Genomic DNA, 23,677 nt, shown 5'->3' with positions numbered 1-23,677 from the left:
CGTTTGTTTATTCGGCAGCCTGACAGCAGTCGGGAGGAATGAGCGGCGGTACAGTATCTCTCCAGCTACCCAGTGCCGTCAGTGTGGGCTGGAGTGGTTGGGAGGTACTATCCCATCAAATACTTCATTATACAAACCGGTACAGCAATTAACATTCATCAACAGTGCCCACTGAGAGCGGTGAAGAGGCTTATGTTGGTGACTTAAAGGCGGGTTAGGGCGTTATGTTCACTTCGAGACTCTTCTAAATTTTTATCTAAAAATCCCCTGGCTTCCTTTTTTTCTTTTTTTGTTTAAACGTTTGTAATATGTATGTATTGGTTGCACGTTCGTTTTGTTTTCTATTTGCTGAGAAATGTACTCTGACCTGTTCAATAAAGATTTGGAAAAAAAACTTCGAGACTCTTCTGCTGGAGGTGTAAGCTTTTGTTAAATTGTTAATTATCATTTTATATTTGAGCATTGTGTTATTTTATGTTACATTTACGTGTTTGGTGCAAGTGAAAGATTCTCTGAGTGCATGTTCGAGGTGTGAGAGGGCTCTTCCTTCAAAGGATCAGACATCAAAAACAGATGGAGTCACAAGTAGATGACATTTTAAAGGGCTGTATTTAATCTAGGAAAAGCAGAGACAATTTGCTTTGAATTGAAAATACAAAGGACCATGTAAATATAGCTACAGTGTATGTTTAGCAGTTAAAAAACTATACATTCAAATGTGTTTTAACATAGCAAATTACCTGGTCAACATTGCAAATAAACAACATACCTGTACATCATTTTGGAAAATTCACTTTTAAACTCAGACATTCAGAGATTTAATATTTTTTGTAGGAAGAAAAAAAATCTTTAATTTGATGCAACACGTTCTGAGGCTTTGTCTCATTTTCATTCTCCAGTAAAGGTTGGATTGGTCACAGTAGTGGTGGCATTTTGGAAGAGTGGATTGTCTGCCTGTTATCAAGAGAAGTGACAATGTTAAGCCAGGTGCACAATGAGCGCTGTAGCGAACCTTTAAAAAACAGAACAATCACAAATGAGCTTGACACCAACAGTGCCTTGACAAGGTATTCATATAGCTTGAACCTTTTCACGTCACCTTAAAATCACAAACTTCACTGAAAAAGAAAAAGGTGAAAAATGCGTTGTGCATTTGTATTAAACTCCCCGCATCAATACTTTGTAGTAGAGGTGGGCATTTCATTAGGCTGATGATAGGTCCGTTAGTCTGTCACTGTTTCCATCAGTATTTCAAGCCGAGTCCATACCTTCTCGGTAATAGCCAATCGGCATTGGAAAACAACATTTTTATGTCATTATGACATTGTGGTCAACTGCAATTCTTTTGGTGCATTTGTCAACCAGCTTTGTATTCTTTCTCAATGTAGGGTGGTTAGCGTGTCGACCTCACAGCGGAGATAAAGGGTTCGATTCCGACTCCGGCCTCCCTGTGTGGAGTTTGCATGTTCTCCCCTTGCCCGCATGGGTTTTCTCCGAGTACTCTAGTTTCCTCCCACATTCCAAAACATGCATGGCAGGTTAATGGAACACACTAAATTGTCTCTAGGTGTGATTGTGAGCGCAAATGGTTGTTTGTCTATGTGTGTCCCGCGATTGGCTAGCAACCGGTTCAGGGTGTCCCCCGCCTACTGCCCGACCGCTGTGATAGGGTCAACCACCCCCTGCGACCCTTGTGAGAATAAAAGCGGATCAGAAAATATGTGTGTGTGGGAAGACCCAGGACAAGGTGGACAGAATCCCGGCTGACCTGGGGAGATCTGGATGATGTGGTTATGGATTCAAGGCGCGTGTGTGTGTGTGTGTGTGTGTAGAATATACAGGACATGCGCTTGTTTGGTGAAAGATAACACTAAAAGCCCATAAAGTGTATCTGTCATTTCATAAAACATGCAAATGTGAAGTATAATGTAAAACAAATTCTCACCTCTGCCCATTTAGATTTCTTCTTTTCATTTTCAAACTTCTTGAACTCTTTGAGATCCTTCATGTAGATAAGCAACTTAATCAGCATTAACAACAAGATGCCAATGAGAGCCACAGATGCAATGGAACCTCCGATGATCGCCGCGACGCTGGGTGGTTCTGGACATTCTGGAGCGAAACATAAGACAATAGAATTTGTAAATACAATGTAAGCATCCAATTGTCGAAAGAAAGCAATTTTTTGTGGTCAATCATTTGGAATACAGATCAATTATTTTTAAAAGTAATGCACCATCAATACTTGTAGGCACAAGAAGTCAGCATGCATACTGTTCATGCAGCTGCAGTCATTGCTTGGTAGCCAACGACAGTGTTTTGATTAATTCCAAAGCTATTATCCTATTTTGTCAGATTTGATAAATTGTCATTTTCTATTGTGCTTCTTCTCCTCATGAAGGTCAAGGCTGAGTGACCTGGCTCAGCTGACCTTGGGCAAGAGCTACGGAACAGTGGATGGGTCACCTGCCAATTGTAGGACAGAATTTGTTCCAAAAAAAATTGCCCCTCATCACTTGAATGTCGCAAATTGAAAAATATTATGATCTGAGGCCCTGTCAGTCACAGGCAGTTTGAATGGGCATCATTTTCTTCCAAATCTTCCTTTCAACATTGATGACAAACAACATTCCGTACGTGCGCACACACTTACGAACTGCATTGCTCGGTGAGGTATGGGCAAAATGCTGGCTGGCAGCTGTCACGCGCCTAAAATGGTTCAATGATTTTGTTGTTTACGATGATACTAGTGCAGCGTGTTATACCGGAGACAAATTCCTTGTGTGTTCTACATACTTGGCCAATAAAGATGATTCTGATTCTGATTCTGATTCTAAATGTAATCGTCGCCGTGTGGGAGTGGGTGTTGTACAGCGGACATCACACACCGCAAGTTAATCGGTGAAGAGGTCGGGGGGGGGGCTATCACCTGGTGCGATAGGCCCGTAAAATATACGTTCGGGGAAATCAACATATTCATTCATTCATCTTCCGAGCCGCTTGATCCTCACTAGGGTCGCGGGGGGTGCTGGAGCCTATCCCAGCTGTCGTCGGGCAGTAGGCGGGGGACACCCTGAATCGGTTGCCAGCCAATCGCAGGGCACACAGAAACGAACAACCATTCGCACTCACACTCACACCTAGGGACAATTTAGAGTGGTCAATCAGCCTGCCACGCATGTTTTCGGAATGTGGGAGGAAACCGGAGCACCCGGAGAAAACCCACGCAGGCCCGGGGAGAACATGCAAACTCCACACAGGGAGGCCGGAGCTGGAAGCGAACCCGGTACCTCTGCACTGTTAAGCCGACGTGCTAACCACTGGACTACCGGGCCGCCCGGAAATCAACATATTTTCCTGAAATTCACGACGGCCAGCACACCACCGGCGGTAGAACACACATGAATGAAAGGGATATAGTGCTTGCTTATTCAATTGGGGCTTCATTCCATCCCGCTTCAGCTTAAACAGTTTACTATGGCAGTCACGCTCGTAACTGAGCGCACCTGCTCCACACACTTCTTCTAATTGCTGTTGCCTCTCCCCATCCCCTTACCCCCACCACCTTCAGTCTACATCACACACGCCGAAAACGGTGCACTGCGCTATTCAGATGAAAAAAAAAAGCACTCTGTCTCTCATTATTTGCATCAAATGTCAGTCAAATTAAACACATGCTAATAGGTCCCACGAAGAGCGAATTTTTACCTCTACATGGCATGGATTGTGGAGCAATATCAAGTAACATCGAGCGATGCTTGTAAAGAAATGTTGATGCAGCTGCTAAGACATTACTAAAAGGTAAACAAATTCACGTATTGACTTCGAATGTTACCTGTAACTTGAAATTTTGGCCTGGAATACCTGTGTGACTTTTACTTCAAAGTATATAGATTGAAAATGATTTGCAAATCATTGTCTTCTATTTTTATTTGTGTTTTCCACAACATTCCAACCCCCATTTGAATTTGGAATATGTACATTTTGAGGAGAAAATATGACATGCCAGAAGACAACCATTCCTTAATACCTGGATGAAGAAGTATGAGTACACAACCGATTGAAGGTACCATATTTTCCGCACTATAAGGCACTTCGGGGTATAAGGCAGCCCTTCATGATGTTTTCGCGTTATAAGGCACATAGAATAAAAGCTACAATAGAGGCTGCGGTTGTGTTATGCACCCACTAGATGGAGCAATGTCTAAGGAAATACAATACAATGCAGCTTTATTTATCTAAGGCTTTCACAACCGCTGCAGCTGTAACAGAGCGCTTGACAGAACATTTAAAATACTACGTCCAAGAAATCAGAGTATTGATCCATAAAGAAGCACATTGGATTATAAAGCGCACTGCCGGCTTTTGAGAAAATGTACCGTATTTTCCACACTAAAAGGCGCACAGGATTATGAGCCGCATCTTCAATGAGTGGCCTATTTTGTAATTTTTTTCATATATTGGGTGGGCGCATCGCATTATACGACGCAATCTACAAAGCATCCACTAGATGGAGCTACGCTCAAGGAAATGCCAACAGAGCAATCAGTTGTCGTAATATGGAAGAGACTGGACTGTCTCAGAAGTATTTGTTATTTATTCCTTTGTTGTGTATTCACTCCCCTCCGCCCCCTTAGAATTTATTTTGTGATTTCTATTCTTAATTTTCGTAGTTCCATTGAAGTAATCATTAAGTTTTTCGGAAGCAGTCTTTGAACACCTCTCAAGTCGAACGGAAGAAGAGAAGGCACGGAGATGAACAAAGACGTACTTGTATTTGTTGAGGCTGTGAAAAGCATTAATAAAGTGTGCGTTTTAAAAACCAACACCACAGCTCTACTTTTGTCAGAGCTGCTACAAAAACGTAAAAAAGCAGCGACACAGCTCACTAAACCAACAGCAAATTATAACATTGACTCGTTAACGTTGAACTCCCTTGCCGCTGCTCCATTTCCGTGTTCAACTACGTAACCCGATCGCAACTCTGAACTCTGCGTTGTCACCATGTCTCCAGCAAGGAGCCACTTTGGGGGTTGACATATTACCATAATGACCATACACAAGGCGCATCGGATTTTAAAGCACGCTGTGAGCTTTTACGAAAATGGAAGGATTTTAGGTGTGCCTTTTAGTGCGGAAAATATGGTAATGCTTTTCGGGGTGCCTTATAGAGCGGAAAATCCAGTAGTTAAAATGCACTAGTTTAACTTTAGACTTACAGTTGACCTGAATATTTTACAGCACTGTGTAGGGGTCTACACAAAAGTACTACGCGGAATGGATTTACATGGAATCTTACCTCTCTCTTTCAGAATTTCAGCCATGTAGTTATCCTCTCCAAACAGTTGATCCAGCTTGAATTTGATCCAACAGCCACTCGTGTCTCTTTGCCGGCACAGCGAGTTCGAAAGAGTGAAATGATCTATCATTTTATGCGAAATACTCGCTCCGCAAGCCATGCTGCAGTTTTTCTTGAAAGGACCAGATTGAAAGCCAAGGCATTCAATACAGTTCCTGAAAATAGATGAAAAGGAAAAGAAAATACGATTAGGGTCCAGAAGTCATTCGCTTAAAAATTGCTGAATGATTACATGACTTACAGTTTGATTTGGCAGGCATCAGGGCAACCGAGACATGTCTGGCAATGTGGACGTTGGTATCCACTTTTACACTCACAACGGTTACACTTGCAAATCCCTCTGTCATAGCAAATGGTATTATTCGGGGTACGACACCCTTCCTTTGATACTGTGCATTGACATGCTGAGCCATCAAAGCCCGCGTAGCATTCACATTTGCCGCAGTTGCACTTACCATTTCCTATCAGTTGAAAGGAATAGAAAGAAAAGGGACTCAATTGTACAGTTTGTTTTTTGAAACAGATGTTGTAAAACAAAACTGTCATCTAGTGGTAGGAAGTTAATTGCTGCAATTTATCTGCAATTCCCAAGATCCAAATATGGATTTCCTCATATCCACATTCAAGGTTCTATATATCAATTTATTTCCCCAAAACGTAGCCCACCATGTTCATTTATATAATCGAGTTTACCGTTCTTGTTTACTGCTAATGTTATGAAATGTTCTGAATTTTTGTGTAATTTTCACGATTCGCAAATTTAAAGATTTATAAACAAATAAGAGAAGCTTAAAAACTCTAAATTGTATGGTGAGCCAGTATCGAGATGCCAGAGTAGGAGTTATGTACTCCCTCTTACGAGTACCCGTTAAGAGGAGAGCAGCAGCACTTTGGACCCACTGGAGACGCTTTATGGAGGATTGGCTGACTCCAAAGTAAAGTGCAAGACAGTCATCCAGCCGGGATGTGACGAAGGCATGAATTACTGTTTCAAAGTGCTCATGAGAAAGGAGAAGTTTTATTTTAGCCAGCTGCCCTAAGATGAAAGAAGCTGGATTTAATTTCACTGTCCAGTTTAAGACCCAAGTTCGAGTCTGTTGGCCAGGGGGCCCAAGTCCGCAGGATGGGATGTTGTAGCAACCACAAATGCCCTCTGAGAACTCCTACATTTGAATTTCGCGCCGCGAGACTGATCAGCCAATCGGCGGCCCCCGCTGCCGCTCGCTACCAACCAATCACAGCCCCCGGGTGGGCTGGACGTTTGTTTACACTAACGTCCGCTTTGCTGGTATATAAATGATCGTACGTTTGCTGAAATAAAAAAAAACAGTGTACCACCGCTCTTCGAGTACTTCACTTCACTTCACTTCACTTCACTTCACTTCACTTCACTTCACTTCACTTCACTTCGCCGGGCCGTCGCTCCTTACAATGTACAAGGGCCACTGGGACCACACACCATCAACTTTATTACACAAATTTGTAACATTAGACATTAAATATCATATTGTAAAAAAAACATGGACATAATTCTAGGGACTTGCATATTGTTTCCATTTTATTTTTATTAATCTATGTATAATACGGTGGGAAGATTTTGTGTCATTTTCATTGGAATAAAATGCATTTTATTCACTGGATTTTTACGGTAATCTGTGATATTTGGCCTTGTATGGTAGTTGAACTTCTTCTCCTTTCAGCTTGTACCCTTTCAGGGGTTGCCACGGCGAGTCATTAATTTCAAGTCATTTGCATCCTCAACTCTGACTCCAACTACATGCATGTCTTCCCTCACGGCATCCACGAATCTCCTCTTTGGCCTTCCTCTGTGTCTCCTACCTGGTAGCTCCATCTCTAACATTTTCCTACCAATGTATCCACTGTCCCTCATCTGTATATGTCCAAAGCATCTCAGTTTGGTCTCTCTAACTTTGTAACACAAAGCTGATAAAGAGTATTTGAAGGGAGCCACGACTTATTCTGTTGTATGAATGGCAGTACATGGATTCACAGGTTGGTTGCACTTTTTGCCATCCAAGTGAAGAGCAGTTTTTTGTTATGCCACGAAATGCTGCTGGCATCGCCAGAAAAATGGAATAATAATAATAATTGAAATCATGATACAATAACAATAATATGAATCAGTAATAATGTGAAAATACAGTATACCTTCATTTTTAACCTAACTATAAAATACATTGTGTGCATGTGTCACATTGATTTTAACCGGATAAGTACGGTGAAGATTTGTTATTCTTTTCCTTTAGCTCTTTTAAAAATCATTACGATTATTTAGCACCAGGCGGCCTGGTGGACCAGTGGTTCACGCGTCGACCTCACAGTACAGAGGTTGTGGGTTCAATCCCTGCTCCGACCTTCCTCTGTGGAGTTTGCATGTTCACCCCGGGTACTCCGGTTTCCTCCCACATTCCAGAAATATGCATGGCAGGCTGATTAAACACTCTAAATTGTCCCTAGGTGTGTGTGTGTGTGCGTGGATGGTTGTTTGTCTATGTGTGCCCTGCGATTGACTGGCAACCAGTTCAAGGTGTCTCCTGCTTACTGCCCGAGGACAGCTGGGATGGGCTCCAGCACCCCCGCGACCATTGTGAAGATAAAGCGGATCGGAAAATGGAGGGATAGATGGATGTTACGTATAAGGAACAAACATACCTCCACATAATTTATTGTGGAACTTCTCACAGTGTTCATCGTCACATTCACAGAAGTCACCGTAGTAACTGCCTCCACTTGCTGTTGTGTGGCACTGGCATCTGCCACACACGCAATCTCCATGACTCTCACATTCAAGACCGCTTTGGCTCAGACATGATCCTCTCAGTGAGTGTTCATCTTTGTTGCCAATGTCGCATTCACAGAACTGACCGATGGAGCCTTGATTGCAACTTAAAAAAAAGAGAGAAATTATTAGCAACGCTAAAAAGATTCTAAGACTTTGAAGTTCAATGGGTATACATAACACTCGTGGACAAAAACACATTGCTTTTAGGAGAGTAACTCAATCTTCCACTCAGTTTTCTAACGTGATTAATAAAACAAACAGGTAAAAAACAACTGCAAACAAATGGTTCTCCCTCTGAGTCATTGAAAATGCTCAGTGGCATATCAAACTCAAGGTAGGCGGGGCGGAGCCAGCCCATCAAGTCAAGGTATCTCCTTGACTTGTCCACCTTATTCCTGAGGACCCTCATGGAGAAACATTTATGTCCGTGACAACCGGTAAGAAAAAACTAAGAATTTTGCTATTTGTTACAGGGATCACCGGGATGTTTATTTAGAAAAAAAACACTCCCTTTTTTGAAACACCCTTAAGCCTCCCCATTGCATTGAAAAATGTTTTGCACAGCTTGGAAATTTGTTGGCGGTTACACTCACAATCAGAATCAGGACCAGATTTATGAGCCAAGTGTGTAAAATGCACAATGAATTTACCTTCCCATTTACGACTTGGGCAGAGAAACCAACAAGAACGATGACCAACAGAGGGAGCGAGAACGGGAAGCCTTTTCGATATTTAATGCCCTGACATCTGGACCTCTGCCCTGAGAACTTCTTTGAAACCAGATCCCTTTGAATTTTAATTGAAGATCCCTGATATAAAGGCAACAACGAGTTTGTTTTCATGTCAAAATAAGATTGTTACTCTGTATGGATGTAAGTAACTTAGTAAGTAAAGTAAGTAAAAGTAATCAAGGTAAGTAAAGTAAGTAAGTAAGTAAATCACTTGGACTTGATCATTTTACAAGTAGTTGTAAGCCAAGTTGGACTACCCGTACTTCATATCACTTGTTACTGCCCAGGGTGGCCCAAACAGTTATTTGGTTTTAGGGGCAAGTCATTTTTCCGCACAGGGACAAGTTGCTTTTCTTTTTACTTAATTATAAAATCACTGGCGACACGGGGGTTGGCTGGTTAATACGTCCGCCTCAAATTACAGTGGTCATAGGTTCAAATCCAGCCCCGTTCTTCCTGTGTGGAGTTTGCATGTTGTCGTCATCCCTGCGTAGGTTTTCTCTGAGTACTCAGGTTTCATCCCACATTCCAAAAACATGCACGGTGGGTTAATTGAACACTCGGAATTGTCCGTTAGTGTGATTGTGAGTGTGGATGGTTGCTCGTCTATGTGTGACCTACAATTGCCTGGTAACTACTTCAGGGTGTCCCCTGTCTACTCGAAGACAGCTGGGAGAGGCTCTGGCACGACCGTGACCCTGATGAGGATAAAGTGGCCCAGAGAATGGATGGATGGATAAAAATCACCATTTAAAAACTGCATTTTCTGTTTACTTGGATTATCCTTTTGTTTGTTCATCTTAAATGTTGAAGTGGAGAAACTATGCAAAAAACAAAGAAAGAATTTGAGCAAAAAGGGCAAAAACTATCTACAAATTTTGGAATGGAGTTGTAATGAGAGTCATGGTCCTATACACCGTGACACTATCAATTTTTGTCACAAGAAAGGCACCAACCACCTCTTTCGCACAGCACCACTTGTGTACCCAATGAGCCATGTGTGTTTTCTGATTCTATGTGTGATGGAATGAACGCATCGGAATGGAAACTGGAGTTTCCTTTCGGGGGGGAATGAATAAATTATAAACTACTGTACATGATGAATAAAAGGATAAAACTTACCTGCAAATACCACATCTTATTCTTCCTCTGCCAGTGCAGTATTGTTGGCTACTTTTGCTTGGATCTTTACACTGACACTCACAGCTCGAAGATAAGCTCACTGTCAACGTATCTTTAATACCAAGTGGTCTGATCGAGAATGTCTTGTTCTCGATGCATGAGTCTGCTGTTACTGTTACATCAAACGAAATCTGTGGGAAAATATTAAGAGTCATTATGAGAAAGTGTGTGTATATATATAATGTGTGTGTGTGTGTGTATTTTCTTCCACATGTTCTGTGTGGAATATTTAATCTAAGTCAATCACAGGATTTGGTGTCATTCACTTGAGACAAGGAACCAAAATAATTTCATTGCATTGTGAACACTGTTTTTTGCCTTTCAGGGGTTTTTTTTTTGCCCTGCTTTCTACCCTTCCAGAGAGTTTAAGCTTTTGTTATTGATAAAATATTACATGGCTTACCACCTTCCTGCTGATTGGCTTACGATATCTTCACTACCATCATTTTCCATTTTTTTTCAATTGATTTAATATAATCAAGCTTTCGAACACCATAAGGGACTGACCTTCTGTCCCACGCGTACATCGTCACAAACTCCTTTGTTATCCCCTTCTTCTTTTGGATCATTACAACGTGGAGTGTAGACAACTCTTACATTTTCAGGGAGCGTATCATGGGTTAGGGTCACTTTGGAGGACAATCTCTGGAAATGCAATCGAGAGATTACGCAAGTTTTAAATGCGGAAAAAATAAACAACAAGAATGTGTTTCTCTTCAGGAAAAAGGGGGGAAAATCACAACTTACATTGTATGCATTTTCAATCAGTTGAACAACATTTCCAGAATCTTGGGAAAGAACTCCCACCTCAGATTTTGGAATCAGTTTAGAGAGTTGCTACAATAAAATGGAATATATGATTCAAATTCATTCAACACCACATCACACTATAATGCTGAAATGATATACATATTGATAAACATGTCTATTATTTTACCTTGTACATTTTTTCCACATTTTTTGTCACAGCAAATATGGGTTGAATATGTTCTTTTTCCAACTGCATCGCTACTTGTCCAACGGAGGGGTAGTCCTTCACATTGATATGATGAAACATTTACAGTGGTCACTCATGAGTTACTGCATTATGTTTATCATATAATTACAATTGACCACACTGTATTGCTATCGTATACTGCATACAAATTAAAGGGCAGCCGCGTGGCACGTTGTTGGAAGTACTGTTGACTTTTTTGTGTGACATTTTTTTCATGTGCTTGTGTTTGTTTCCACAGGTATCATGCCTTTCTCCTGCAAACATGTCGCCTACAGACTCACAATCAGCGCGCAACAAACACAGCCATCCCACATAAAATGCAACACACACCACATTAACCCTTTCAGGGACATCGGTTACTACAGTGGACAGCTTATCTTGTTACATTACCAGGTTCAGGGTGCATAAAAGGGTTAAACCCTCCATTATATTATATTGTAATTAGAATACAAGATTGCAATCATCTCTAAGACAGAGGCCCCCGAACCCTGGGCCGCGGACCGGTACCGGTTCGTGAGTCATTGGTTACAATGCCACACAGAAAGAATAAATAATTTATATGACTTCAGTTTTATTTATTTCACAATCTGAAAGATGTTTTATTTTGAAAAATTATCGGATTCTCTGTTAAATCAGTATGTCACTCTTGACGCACGTCTAGGCGCACTTCTCGGTCACGTGATAGGTTACCGCTAAAATGTAACCTAGGAGCTCGCAAAATGAGTAAAAAACAAACGTTATGGAAACATTTCTTTAGGAACGGGAAAAAGTCCAGCCAGGAGACAGAAGGAGAGCCTACGACTTCCGAGAAAAACAAGACTACATTTAATCGACAGTTTCTGAGTCCTACTTAAAATACAGATATATCTCAATGTATATGTATATGTGGCGATGGCGAGTCGTATTTTTCATGCACTTTGTAGTTGTGGTGTATCTTATTTTAAAGGCACGTTTAAACATTACCATAGTGACCAGGGGGTGTTGCGGCCAAATTCCTTGACTCGTGTTTATTTTTGTTTGGAAAATACCTCAATATCATTCAGGTGATATCATATTATTGTGTTGTATTTATCCGCCACACCTTGAAGGCCGGTCTCTGAAAATATTGCCTGACATTAAACCGGTCTGCGGGGCAAAAAGGTTTGCTGCTCTAAAACACATTTCGCCAGTTTAATATTAGCATTTGTAAGAGCACATTTTATCAGATAGGAATAACATACCTTCTTGTTGTTCAATCACTTTCAACAAATTGATGGATATTATATACTCAATGTATAAACTTACTTGGTGCACAACAATAAGTAGCTGTGACGAAGACCCCTGCTGTTGAATGCCAATAAGCACGTGTGCCCACACGTACCATTTCATTGGTCTTGGTGTAAAGGCTGTTTTCCATGTGGCACTGTTCATCATTTGGTTCCAGGATACCAGCCAGTTTTCCATCTCCGGCCATGTGGAATCCATCATCAGTTGCCAACACGAGCAGTCGAGTGCTACTGTTCCTCCAACCTATCTTGTCCTAACAACATGTGTCATTCCAAAACACTTTTCAAAATCAATCACAATATTACATGTAAATACCAGTTTGAGTTTGCCTCTCTCTCTTCTTCATGGATGTTTTTCAACTAAATGTACAGAATAATATAATTCGAAAAGCGACATCCCATGATCTCCTTCTCTTCAGTTCACTGTCAGGTTGCACTTTGGTAACCGTCGTCGTACCAGCTAACAGTGCTGATCGCGACTATAAACAGGAGCCATGGTTTCAAGATAGTATAAATTGTTGCATCAGTGCCAGGGTTCCAAATTGCCACAAAACTAATTGGGATTTTAGACCTAAAATATGAGACAGTGTGAGTAAATGTTTCAACTGCTTGCCCATCCGCGGCCAGTGACTTTATGGATTTTTTTTGTTTTTGTTTTTTCTTGCTGACAAACTTCAGTTCCCCACACATGGATCAAAATACTTTGATCACTGAAAAAAACTCAGGGAGAAAGAGCATGTTGTAATGATGCAAGAAAAAAAACACATCAAAACCATGTATAGTAGGGATGGGGCGCGAGTGATGTCATCCTGGGACGTTCAGGATGAGCTCGTTGAATTAGAGTCATTGTCGAGTCCACCGACACACCTTCCCATGAGGAAGCAAAGTCTGGGGTATCTGAACTGGGTTCACATATCTATGGGGTTGAATTCACCAAGGGAGCCAGGACCCTGGGGGTGGATGAGATCTGTCCAGAGTTCCGAAAGTCTCTGGATATTGTGTCACTTTACTGGGTGATATTTGTGACAGTTCCTCTCAAGAACAGGCACCGAGGTATGTTTACCAAATATAGGGGGATCACACTAACTAGCCTCCTTTGTAAGGTCTATTCATAAATGTGAATCCAGGACTCCAGGAAAAGTACAGGTAGTGTAGTTTTCATCCTGGCAGTGGAACAGTGGACCAGCGCGACACCATTGGCAGGGTTCTTGGGGCTGCATGGGAATTAGCCCAACGAGCCAGTATGTGCTTTGTGGGCTTGTAGAAGAATGTCGACCATGTCCCCAGAGGATTTGCTCCGGAAGTGCAGATGCCCTAGTATGGGCTGATAGGTTCCTGTACTACCAGTGTTCGAGTTTATTCCGCATTGCCAACAGTCAATCGGATTAACCCTTTCATGGACAGCGGTTACTACAGTGGACAGTTTATCATGTTATCAGATTACAGGGTGCATGAAAGGGTTAATTTCCAGTGAAGGTTCTCTGCCGGTTGGCCTGGTGGACCAGTGGTTAGCGCATCAACCTCACAGTGCAGAGCTTGTGGATTCAGTCCCGGCTCCAGCCTTCCTGTGTGGAGTTTGCATGTTCTTCCCGTGCCTGTGTGAAGATTCCAGAATCTTGGGAAAGAACTCCCACCTCAGATTTTGGAATCAGTTTAGAGAGTTGCTACAATAAAATGGAATATATGATTCAAATTCATTCAACACCACATCACACTATAATGCTGAAATGATATACATATTGATGAGCATGTCTATTATTTTACCTTGTACATTTTTTCCACATTTTTTGTCACAGCAAATATGGGTTGAATATGTTCTTTTTCCAACTGCATCGCTACTTGTCCAACGGAGGGGTAGTCCTTCACATTGATATGATGAAACATTTACAGTGGTCACTCATGAGTTACTGCATTATGTTTATCATGTAATTACAATTGACCACACTGTATTGCTATCGTATACTGCATACAAATTAAAGGGCAGCCGCGTGGCACGTTGTTGGAAGTACTGTTGACCTCACAGTGCAGAGCTTGTGGATTCGGTCCCGGCTCCAGCCTTCCTGTGTGGAGTTTGCATGTTCTTCCCGTGCCTGTGTGGGTTTTCTCTGGGTACTCCGGTTTCCTCTCACATTCCCAAAACACGTGTGGCAGGCTGACTGAACACTCAAAATTGCCCCTAGGTGACAGTGTGAGCGCAGATGGTTGTTCGTCCCTTTCTGCCCTGCGATTGGATGGCAACCGGTTTCGGGTGTCGCCTGCCTACTGCCCAAAGACAGCTGGGATAGGCTCCAGCATCCCCATGACGCTTGTGAGTATAAAGCGTTTCAGAAAAATGGATGGGTGGGTGGATGGATGGATGGATGGATGGATGGATGGATGGATGGATGGTTCTCCACCATATCCTTTATAGACTGAATTTGTAAGCGCAGCCAAGGCAATGAGGGTGTCTGTTTTGGTGGCCTTACAATTACTTCTCTGCTTTTTGCAGATGATCTGGTCCTGTCGGCTTCATCAAGATGCAATCGATAGCGGGAGGTTCGTTGATCAAAAAGTAGATCTTTGATCAAAAAAGGTTGGGCACCCTTGCTGTATATGCTGTAGTTCATATTTATGCTTGATTCCTTACCCCACAAACAGCAGCTTGCATCATGGCATCAAGGCTCCCTTCTGGAGAATCCAAATTCCCAGAAATCAACTGCTCTTTTACTTTAGCTTTGAACTGTTCAATCCTTGATGTCATACTAAGCACATGCCGGTAGCCAAAGGTAGCTTGACACTGGTAATTCTCATCGCATGGCTTCTGTAATTTTTTCTTGTTGGTGTTGGTGAATGGAAGGACGGTCTTATCAACAAAGGCACCGAACCCTAAAGTTATAGAAATGACATTAGTCCCATATTTATCGTGTTTTTTTCTTCTTCTTGCAGTACGATCAGCTAACAAGATCACTAAAGGTGTAATAGTGGATGTAACATTACCAATTTGGGCATGTTCTGTAATTTTCCTTAGCGCTGCAAAGAGATCTTGCCCAAGGTCTTTGACATTCTCTAAGTCATCTCTCATGGAGAAAGACAAATCCATCAGGTAGTAGAGATCCACCGGATAGCCTTGAACTCTCTTAAATGAAACACGGAATGTGGTTGGAAGCCCTGTACAGAAGCAGGGGTGGAGGGCGGGGAGAACAAAAATAAGCACTTAATTCTCATGCACACCAGTCATACGCTGCAGTGCGCAAACAATCACATCATCTATACAATTATGCTTTTGGTTACTCTTTCTGTTACATATTTCACATTAACGCCCTCAGGGACAGTGGTTATGACAGTGGACAGCTTATCATGTTATCAGATTACAGGGTGCATGAAAGGGTTAAAATACTTTGTACTGTACTTCTGTTTTGTTTAGTTTTTTGGTCTAAATTACCCCTCAGTATCATAAAATATTATGGGTATCATTACTTTGCCAAGAAAGTAAAATGTACAAGTCGCTGTTTGGAAGCCCTGGAAAGTTGGTTACAGCGGTGTCTGGTGATCTCTCACTGGCACATATAGGCTGGAACGACCTAAATTCCCCCAAAACCTCACATTATTATTATTATTATTATTACTAATTAGTAGTCATAGTTGTAGTATTTAACTTTCTCTATTGGCTACCTTTATTTCCAGGGTTCTTATTTCTTGTGCTTTTGATACTCTAGTTTTGTTTTATTTGGTGATGATTGTTTTGATGTTGCCTCTGTTGTTGGACAATCTAAAGTTGATGCTTATTTTGTATCTACATATCTTAACCTGGCGATATGACTAATACTTGCAACATGTGCTGGAATTGTGTGAAAAATTTAATACAATGTTCATAATAAAAATCATGGAAAAATAAAATTCAATTTAAAAAATCCAAAAGAGCATCCCTGGTTCTGCATTTCAATGCAGCGTCAACTGGAGTCCCTGTGATCCATGCGCAGAAGCAACTTTGGGACTGGAACGGATTCATTTTATTTCCATTCCTTTAAATGGGAACAACTGCTTTGGTTCACAAACATTTGGATTTCCAAACAGTCTCGAAGCAAATTCATTGTGAGCCAAGGTTCAACTGTATTAAAATGTCATTAACAATGTGAAGATTAAATTGTTGTTTCAGAATGTTAAGAATTACAGTAATTATTTTGGAGAGTTAAAACAAACAAACAAACAAACAAACAAACCACAGACTTTTAATGTGATCAAATCAGAACTCAAACTCACCAGGTCGCAATCTCAGGCTTATCTTCTGTGGACTTAGCTGGATAGGCTCTTCCATATTGAATGATGTTGACAAAAATTCATTCCTTTCTATTTGTTGACTGCTCACAGGGTTGATAATTTCTTCTTTTTTGCAGCCTCTTTCCACCAATTTAGCTATCGTTTCACAGCGTGCTGACTCCTGCTCACCTGCTTTGGTGAAATTCTTGACAGATGACATGAGAATTGGATCAGATTAATTTTTAACTTTACATTTTTTACACCTGCGTTTGGGGCACCACATACAAAGAGCACCGTTATCAATGCTTTGAACCCATTTAATAAGACTATAACTATTACTATAATTGAGATACTGTGAATGATATGGGCGGCTTGGTGTTCAAGTGGTTAGCCCATCGGCCTCACAGTGCAGAATTGCAGGGTTCGATTCCAGCTCTAGCCTTCCTGGGGTGGAGTTTGCATTCTCTCTGTGCATGTGTGGGTTTTCTCCGGGTACTCCGGTTTCCTCCCACATTCCCAACACATGGGTCGCTGGTTAATGGAACATTCTAAATTGTCCCAAGGTGTGAGTGTGAGCGCAGATGGTTGTTCGTCTATGTGAGCCTTGCGATTGACTGGCAACCAGTTCAGGGTGTACATAACCTGCTCCAGCATCCCAACATCAACTATGTACAATGTTTTTTGCATAGAAACGAAGTTACACTGGAGACTTGAGAAACAAGGCTAATTGAGTGATCAGTGGTGAAAAATAATTTGTTTTTGTTTGTTTTAATTGGAAGAAAACATTGATCATAAATTCAAGTCACCTATAAAATTAAATGATCTAATAGTAAAATCACAGATTGGGTTTAAAACATACCAGTTGTTGACACCAAGCGCAGTATGGCCCAGATCTGACACAGTCATTGCAAGAATTTACGATGGACTTATAGCAAACTTCTTCATTTTGACACCATCCTATGAATAAAAAGACATACAAAAACACACACTGTAAATTAAAATGAAATACAGTAACTGTAAATCTGAGGGGTTTGTTCAATTCTCCTGGCATCAGCATCATGAGCAGTACAGCATGTTTTTCTTTAACCTGTGAAAAAGAAGGATCGTCAAATGCTTTCACAAGAGGGAAGTGGCGGAAGATTTCCAATGTGACGATTTTTCAAAACACGAAAATACTATCTTTGTTGTCTTGGTATACTTACCCTCCTCGGTAGGAACACTTCAACAAACATCTGAATCATAAGGCCACTACTGACGAAGCGTTCTCAACATGTGAAGACTCTCTTGCTTGGCTACTATAGCTCAAAGAATTCCGATCGATCTGCAATCGAGCCGTAAAATACAACAAAGCAGCTGACCCTGACGGAATCCCAGCAGCAATCTTCAACCTCGGAAGCGGCTTGATCCAACACCATCTTTACGAACTCTGATCATCAACATTTACAAAGTACCAAACTAGGGTTGATCGATCAGAATTTGGGAAACATCGGGGAATATCCCGAATAGCAAGATATGAGCTTAAAATCTTAAACAACTCTTTTATGTCACATTCATTCTGTCATACAGTATTTAACCCCTTCACGCACCCTGTAACCTGATAACATGATAAGCTGTCCACTGTAGCAACCACTGTCCCTGGAAGGTTTCAACTCAGCTTACTCAGTGAGACGTCATTACGTGAATTATCTTCCATGTCTTCCATATCCGGCCCTGCTCTATCTGTAGTTATTTTGGATTTTTACATATACTGTAAAGACTTTTACTTTTCAACTTAAGCGTCACGTCTGTACTGCTAATATGTATGTAAAATACTGCTTCACGCATGACACATGGCCCTATGTCAGAGCTGCCAAAAACTTGTCCTCATGATTCTTGCATATTTTAGAACAGTTCATCTTCCTTTGTCTCTCTCAGGTGTGTTAGAAGAGAGAAACATCTAAAACGTGGGATAATAGATATTGAGTATCAGTGTGGGGCAGCCCTGGCCTAAATTACAAATTGAACGAATAACATGAAAACAAATCACATTCGTAAAAAATAAATCAATAAATTCGGCAGGTGTGGTGAAATGGTGGCGGAAGGAGGAAACAAACAACTGTAGAAAACAGGTCACTGCATGAGATTTAAAAAAAAAGTAATTACCGGTAATTTAATTTTTAATTTAAAAAGAGAAAAAAGTTCCATGAAGTGACTGCAGTTCATATACTTGGAACAAAATGTCCTCATAAGGCCAGTTTCACTTACGAATGACTCACATCCTGTAAATAGCAATACGGGAGCTACATTGACATTTTTGAAAACAAGTCGTTTTAACTTACCATTTGGAGCCACTGACAGGAAGATTGACAGTAGGATAAAAGGCAAATGATGAGTCATGTCCTGACAAAAACATTAAAAAAAAGATTACTGCCTTAACAAATAAACTGCATATAGCTATGAATGTGAGTGAGAATGTTTTTTTTTTGGTCTCTGCCTGAACAAATAAACCGCATATAGCTATGAATGTGAGTGAGAATGTTATTTATTTATTTATTGGCTAGACCAGGGGTAGGCAACCCACAATGTTGAAATGGGGCATATAGGACAAAAAAACAAAAACAAATATGGTTGGAGCCGCAAAAAAAAAACCTTTTATAAAACTTACAATGAAGGAAACACATGCTGTATGTATGTAGGAGACTGGACTGTCTCAGAATTGTTTATGTTATTTATTCCTTTGTTGTGTGTCCACAAATGCCCCCATAGAATTAATTTTGTGATTTCCTCACTTGATTTTTTTGTTTTAGTGCATTATTTTCGCTTTTCTTAGTGTCAGTGAAGTGATCATGAATTTCCGTTTTTCGGAGGCTGTCTTTGAACGCCTCTCGAGTCGAACGAGAAGAGAGAAGGCACGGAGTCACACACAGACGTCTCTGTGTTTGTCGAGACTGTTAAAGTCACATAAATAAAGTGTACGTTTAAAAAATACCAACACCACAGCTCTCCTTTTTCGGAACTGCAACATGTATCTATATCTATTTGAGCTATATTAGCCCACTATCAAAATCTTTTTTCCATTTTCAAACATTTTTATAAAGCTCCAGGGAGCCACTAGATGTCAATAAAGAGCCGCATGTTTGCCGACCCCTGGTCTCGACAGTACTTATAAGCTTTGACGAGAGAGAGTGACAATGAAGTCAAAAGTTTTGCGAGTGACTGGTTGAGACATCAGTCCAAAGATTTTGACGCTGACAGAATACGGACGTTTGTGCACAGATGGGAAAAGTGTGTGGTTGTGCTGGGCGACTACGTTGAATTTAAAAAAAAACAAAGTAAGCTTCCATTTGTATTAGAAGTTCTTATACTGAAAAATTAACCTTATTTATTTAATGACGCTTGTACAAAAGGAGATTTGAAGAACTCTAAGTCTCCAAACACACAGGATGGTGTAGTTGGGTCTCATTGTGTTATGTTAGTTTATCTCCGGACTCGAGAGTTTGCATGTATGTCTCTGTGTCTGCGTGTGTGCCACGTTAGCCTAACACTTATATCTATTTTAACACCTCTTAAAAAAAGAGGAAATGGGTGTCACACAAGCAGTGAACTTGTGCTCTTCTTCCTCGTCTGACAGCTCAGAGGAAGCTAATGCTGTGACTGACTCCTCTAATATGAGTCTTGAAGCTTTGTGTGGGGATTTTATTCGAAATTACTTCAGAAAATGTCTTTGTTGTTTCTTGTGTTTGTTGGTACAGAGGTGTTCACCTTAACATAGTTTGCATAATCGTCCAAAATGATATTTTGTGCACTGCAACGGCTTTCTTGCAAATTGTCAGTTACATCATCAACCTGAATTATGTCTAATTACGCAGACTATCAACCAGGCTTTCGGTTGTATTTGTCTGCTGAGTGTGAACCTCGCAAAGAAAACAAGAATAAAGTTTTAATTAAATTGCTTAGTATATAAGAGTGAAAGTCATTCAACTGAAAATAATTCTTTATCAATTGCCTGCTTACTATATTCAAATATTATGTTTATGACTACACTTTTTGTTTAATTCAACGAACTTCCTCATGGAAAACAAGAAGCTTGTGCTCATTTTTTACATTAAGGTTAATGCGATCTGGATACATTACAATTGCAAGAATCAGGAAGATGTTTTGCCGACTTTTACTGTGCAGCTCACAAGGATATAGGAAGCTGCCAAACAGGAAGTATGACACAACCAAAACAGTGATGAGAATGGCACGCGTGCTATGCAAGTTTACGTGCATTTTAGGCAGAAAAAAGAGCAGCGCTGGCCTCAGTACATAGACCGCGCACCAGCCATAAAACACAAATAGAATTACACTTGAAAGTATATAGTGGTCATAAAAAATAATATTTTATTTTGTAAATATTGTCATTTTACATTAGGGCTGCCAAGTTCACATCTATTGCCCCCACCCCCTCCTGTCATGTTCCGCGCTGCCTTGTGGTTTTGTTTCGTTTTTTCTGAGCACCAGCTGGAGAGTTGGGCGTGACCATTCGGCGGTGCATCGTGCAATCGAGCGCCTGTGTATCGAAGGACTGCCACAATGACATTGAGCCTCCTTGTCGGATTCTCGCTCCTGCTCGCTATTATTGTCGAAGTGCCGTTTTCTAGACTCCTTGTTGAACTTTTTTCATTCCGTTTAGGGTTTGTAGTTTTACCTTGCTTTTTTCCGCGATTAGCTTTTCCCGTCGCGGGGGGTGCTGGAGCCTATATTTTTTTGCCGCGAGTGATTTTTACGTTTTCGGTATCTCGCTTTTCTATATATATTTTTGGCGTAATTTACCTAAATCTGCGTTTGTGGGATTCCACTTCTGACTGGTCTGTGTTCGAACCGTATCACTCTCACATGCACTTGTTTATCTTTTTCGTTATATTGTGCGTTTAAACCCGTGTTTTCTGGTTGATATTCTGAATAAAATTGAGTGTCTTTCTGTAATGTTGTTTTGAATTGGTATCAATGATGAATGAAACAACAGTTCATCCACACGTTAATGTGAATTTGCTGCGGGCACTGTAGACCAAAACTGAACCGCAGACCAGAATTTTGGACAGCCTTGTATTCAGAAAAGTTTGCTGAACAAATTAGCTTAACTGATAAACGCAGGCATCATTTACCGCAGACCAGAATTTGGGACAGCCTTGTATTCAGAAAAGTTTGCTGAACAAATTAGCTTAACTGATAAACGCAGGCATCATTTACTTTTGTTTCATCATAATATTCACCAAGCGAGCATATGTCTGTATAAACTGATCAGAGTCCATCATTATTTGGGTGATAAATTGATTAATCGGCTGAAACAAAAATAAAATTATTTTTTAAAGTCCTCGATAAATAAAGTTGAGTTGTATTTCACAGTTTATTTTGTATTGTATTCTGAGTATGTAAATTAATTATATAAATCATGCTTATTTGATATCATCTATTTATTAATTTGCCATTTATTCCATGCAAAATTTGGTACAAAATCTTTTACATCGCTTATTCAGTGAAATGTGTGTCAATGTCTACAGGTGAGAAAGCCATTCCTGATTCAAGTGAGTCGACACGAAGAACATGCCTTATGTGCGATGTTCATGACAATGTAGATTATCTCTAATGCTGAAGTGTAAAAATTAAGGGTTAATTTAAGTTTAATGGTTAGGTCAACAAATTGATTGCACCTGCTATATTTCGGCGCTCCGGCAGTCAACTCACTGCCGGAGTATTCCACGCCGTGTCATTGCTATTGCCTATTCCTTCTCGGTTAAAACATTTCCTTGAAGACTATTGACAATTGTTGCGTTCCTAGATATCCTCTCGTGAGTGATCATAGTATTTTGCCTAAATTTTCTCCTTGCGTTTTTTTTTTTTCCGCAAGCGTTTTCTGTTGCCTTGTTACAATTATTTCCTGGTTCTCTTTTTGACCAGCGTTTTCTGTTGTCCGTTTAGACGGGGATTTTGTGTTGTAATAAATATCATTTTTGTGACAAAGTTCCTTTCTGTGTCTGCTATTTCGGTGATCCACTTATCTACAGTTTGTTGCGCACGAAGCGATTACTCTGTCGCTTCGGGCACAACGTGTCATGTAGGATCTTTGTGTTGTTCTGTCAGTTTTTGCAATCACACGCTCGAATACTTTTCAATCTAAAATTTTGTACTTTTCAAATACTACCACCGACAGTGTACAGGAATTCCTATATACAGTACATACTATTACTGTAATTGGAATAACTATGCAGCTGTGTTGTCCTGTTACTTGGCTATGTTTTAATTCACACATCAGAAGCTCTGAACAATAAGGCTATCTTGCCAACCTTATTTTTTTTTCATTGACCTTAATCCTCTTCCATAATATTCACACTCCATTACGATAACAATCGTTATAGTATGGTCCTGTTCTATGTTTATATTCAAACAGAATGAATCGAAATCTTATTGTTCTGCATTTATTCCAGTCGACATCCTCATGCTTTTGGATTTGTTAGTCAGGCAAATGTGACTTAAATAATACTCAAATGACGAAGAAAATTTTTAAGCACCAAGAATTAATCATAATTTATGAGAAAAACAAATTCACACTTACAAGAATGAGGAAGATGCTTGCTGCCTCAGGCTCACCGTTATGCCGAAGACTGCCTGACAGGAAGTATGAGTAACCACTGGGTTGAAGAGAATACAGCAACTTCTCTGCCCCTGCAATACCTTAGCAGCTTTGTGGATAGACAGTCTCAGATAGCTAACTTGCATTGATAGAGTTTTGTTGAGGATTCCTGTTGATATTTTGAAACACCCCCCCCCCCACCCCACTGCCCCTTTATTTATTTCCACATATTTGTCTATTTGAGTTTAAAGACTAAAATAATGAACAGAAAATGAACATTGCAAAAAGATTTATTTACTTAACCGTTACTTAACCAGATATAAGCTTGTTCAGGTATCAAATCTTTTTTTCAAAGTATCCTCGCTCAGAGGCAGCAGAAAATGACAAAAAAATTGTATCATGTTGATCTGTGTTTTTCACGCAATAAAAATAGAAAGTTCATCCTTTTTTCTCCGATGAATTTTTACACAATAGAAAAATAAAAATGTTCCTCACATATAAAGAAATGAGCA

General features: G+C 40.4%; 2 protein-coding genes and 1 long non-coding RNA gene across 4 annotated transcripts in view; 1 reads left to right on the top strand and 2 right to left on the bottom strand.

Annotated features, from left to right (window-relative positions):
* LOC127612098 (uncharacterized) overlaps positions 1–23,677 on the top strand; it is a 47,644-nt gene that overhangs the window by 7,257 nt on the left and 16,710 nt on the right. The gene's annotated exons all lie outside the window — the stretch shown is intronic.
* itgb2 (integrin, beta 2) lies at positions 524–23,308 on the bottom strand. The gene is made up of 16 exons (XM_052083008.1): positions 23,148–23,308; positions 18,892–18,952; positions 17,433–17,530; positions 16,577–16,778; positions 15,314–15,484; positions 14,964–15,202; positions 12,433–12,591; positions 11,013–11,108; positions 10,823–10,912; positions 10,583–10,720; positions 10,016–10,206; positions 8,033–8,265; positions 5,601–5,820; positions 5,300–5,514; positions 1,946–2,112; positions 524–954 (listed from the first exon to the last, which is right to left on the bottom strand). The coding sequence occupies exons 2-16, from the start codon at positions 18,947–18,949 to the stop codon at positions 889–891; spliced, it is 2,343 nt and encodes a 780-aa protein (XP_051938968.1). The 5' UTR covers positions 18,950–18,952; positions 23,148–23,308; the 3' UTR covers positions 524–888.
* Positions 13,723–14,347, bottom strand: LOC127612113 (uncharacterized). Its single transcript, XR_007965571.1, has 2 exons — positions 14,102–14,347; positions 13,723–14,001 (listed from the first exon to the last, which is right to left on the bottom strand). It is a non-coding gene; the product is annotated as an uncharacterized LOC127612113 (long non-coding RNA).

Source organism: Hippocampus zosterae, chromosome 12, assembly GCF_025434085.1.
Source record: "Hippocampus zosterae strain Florida chromosome 12, ASM2543408v3, whole genome shotgun sequence".
In the NCBI taxonomy this organism is placed as follows: Eukaryota; Metazoa; Chordata; class Actinopteri; order Syngnathiformes; family Syngnathidae; genus Hippocampus; species Hippocampus zosterae.
This window is presented reverse-complemented; position numbering and strand designations above follow the sequence as displayed.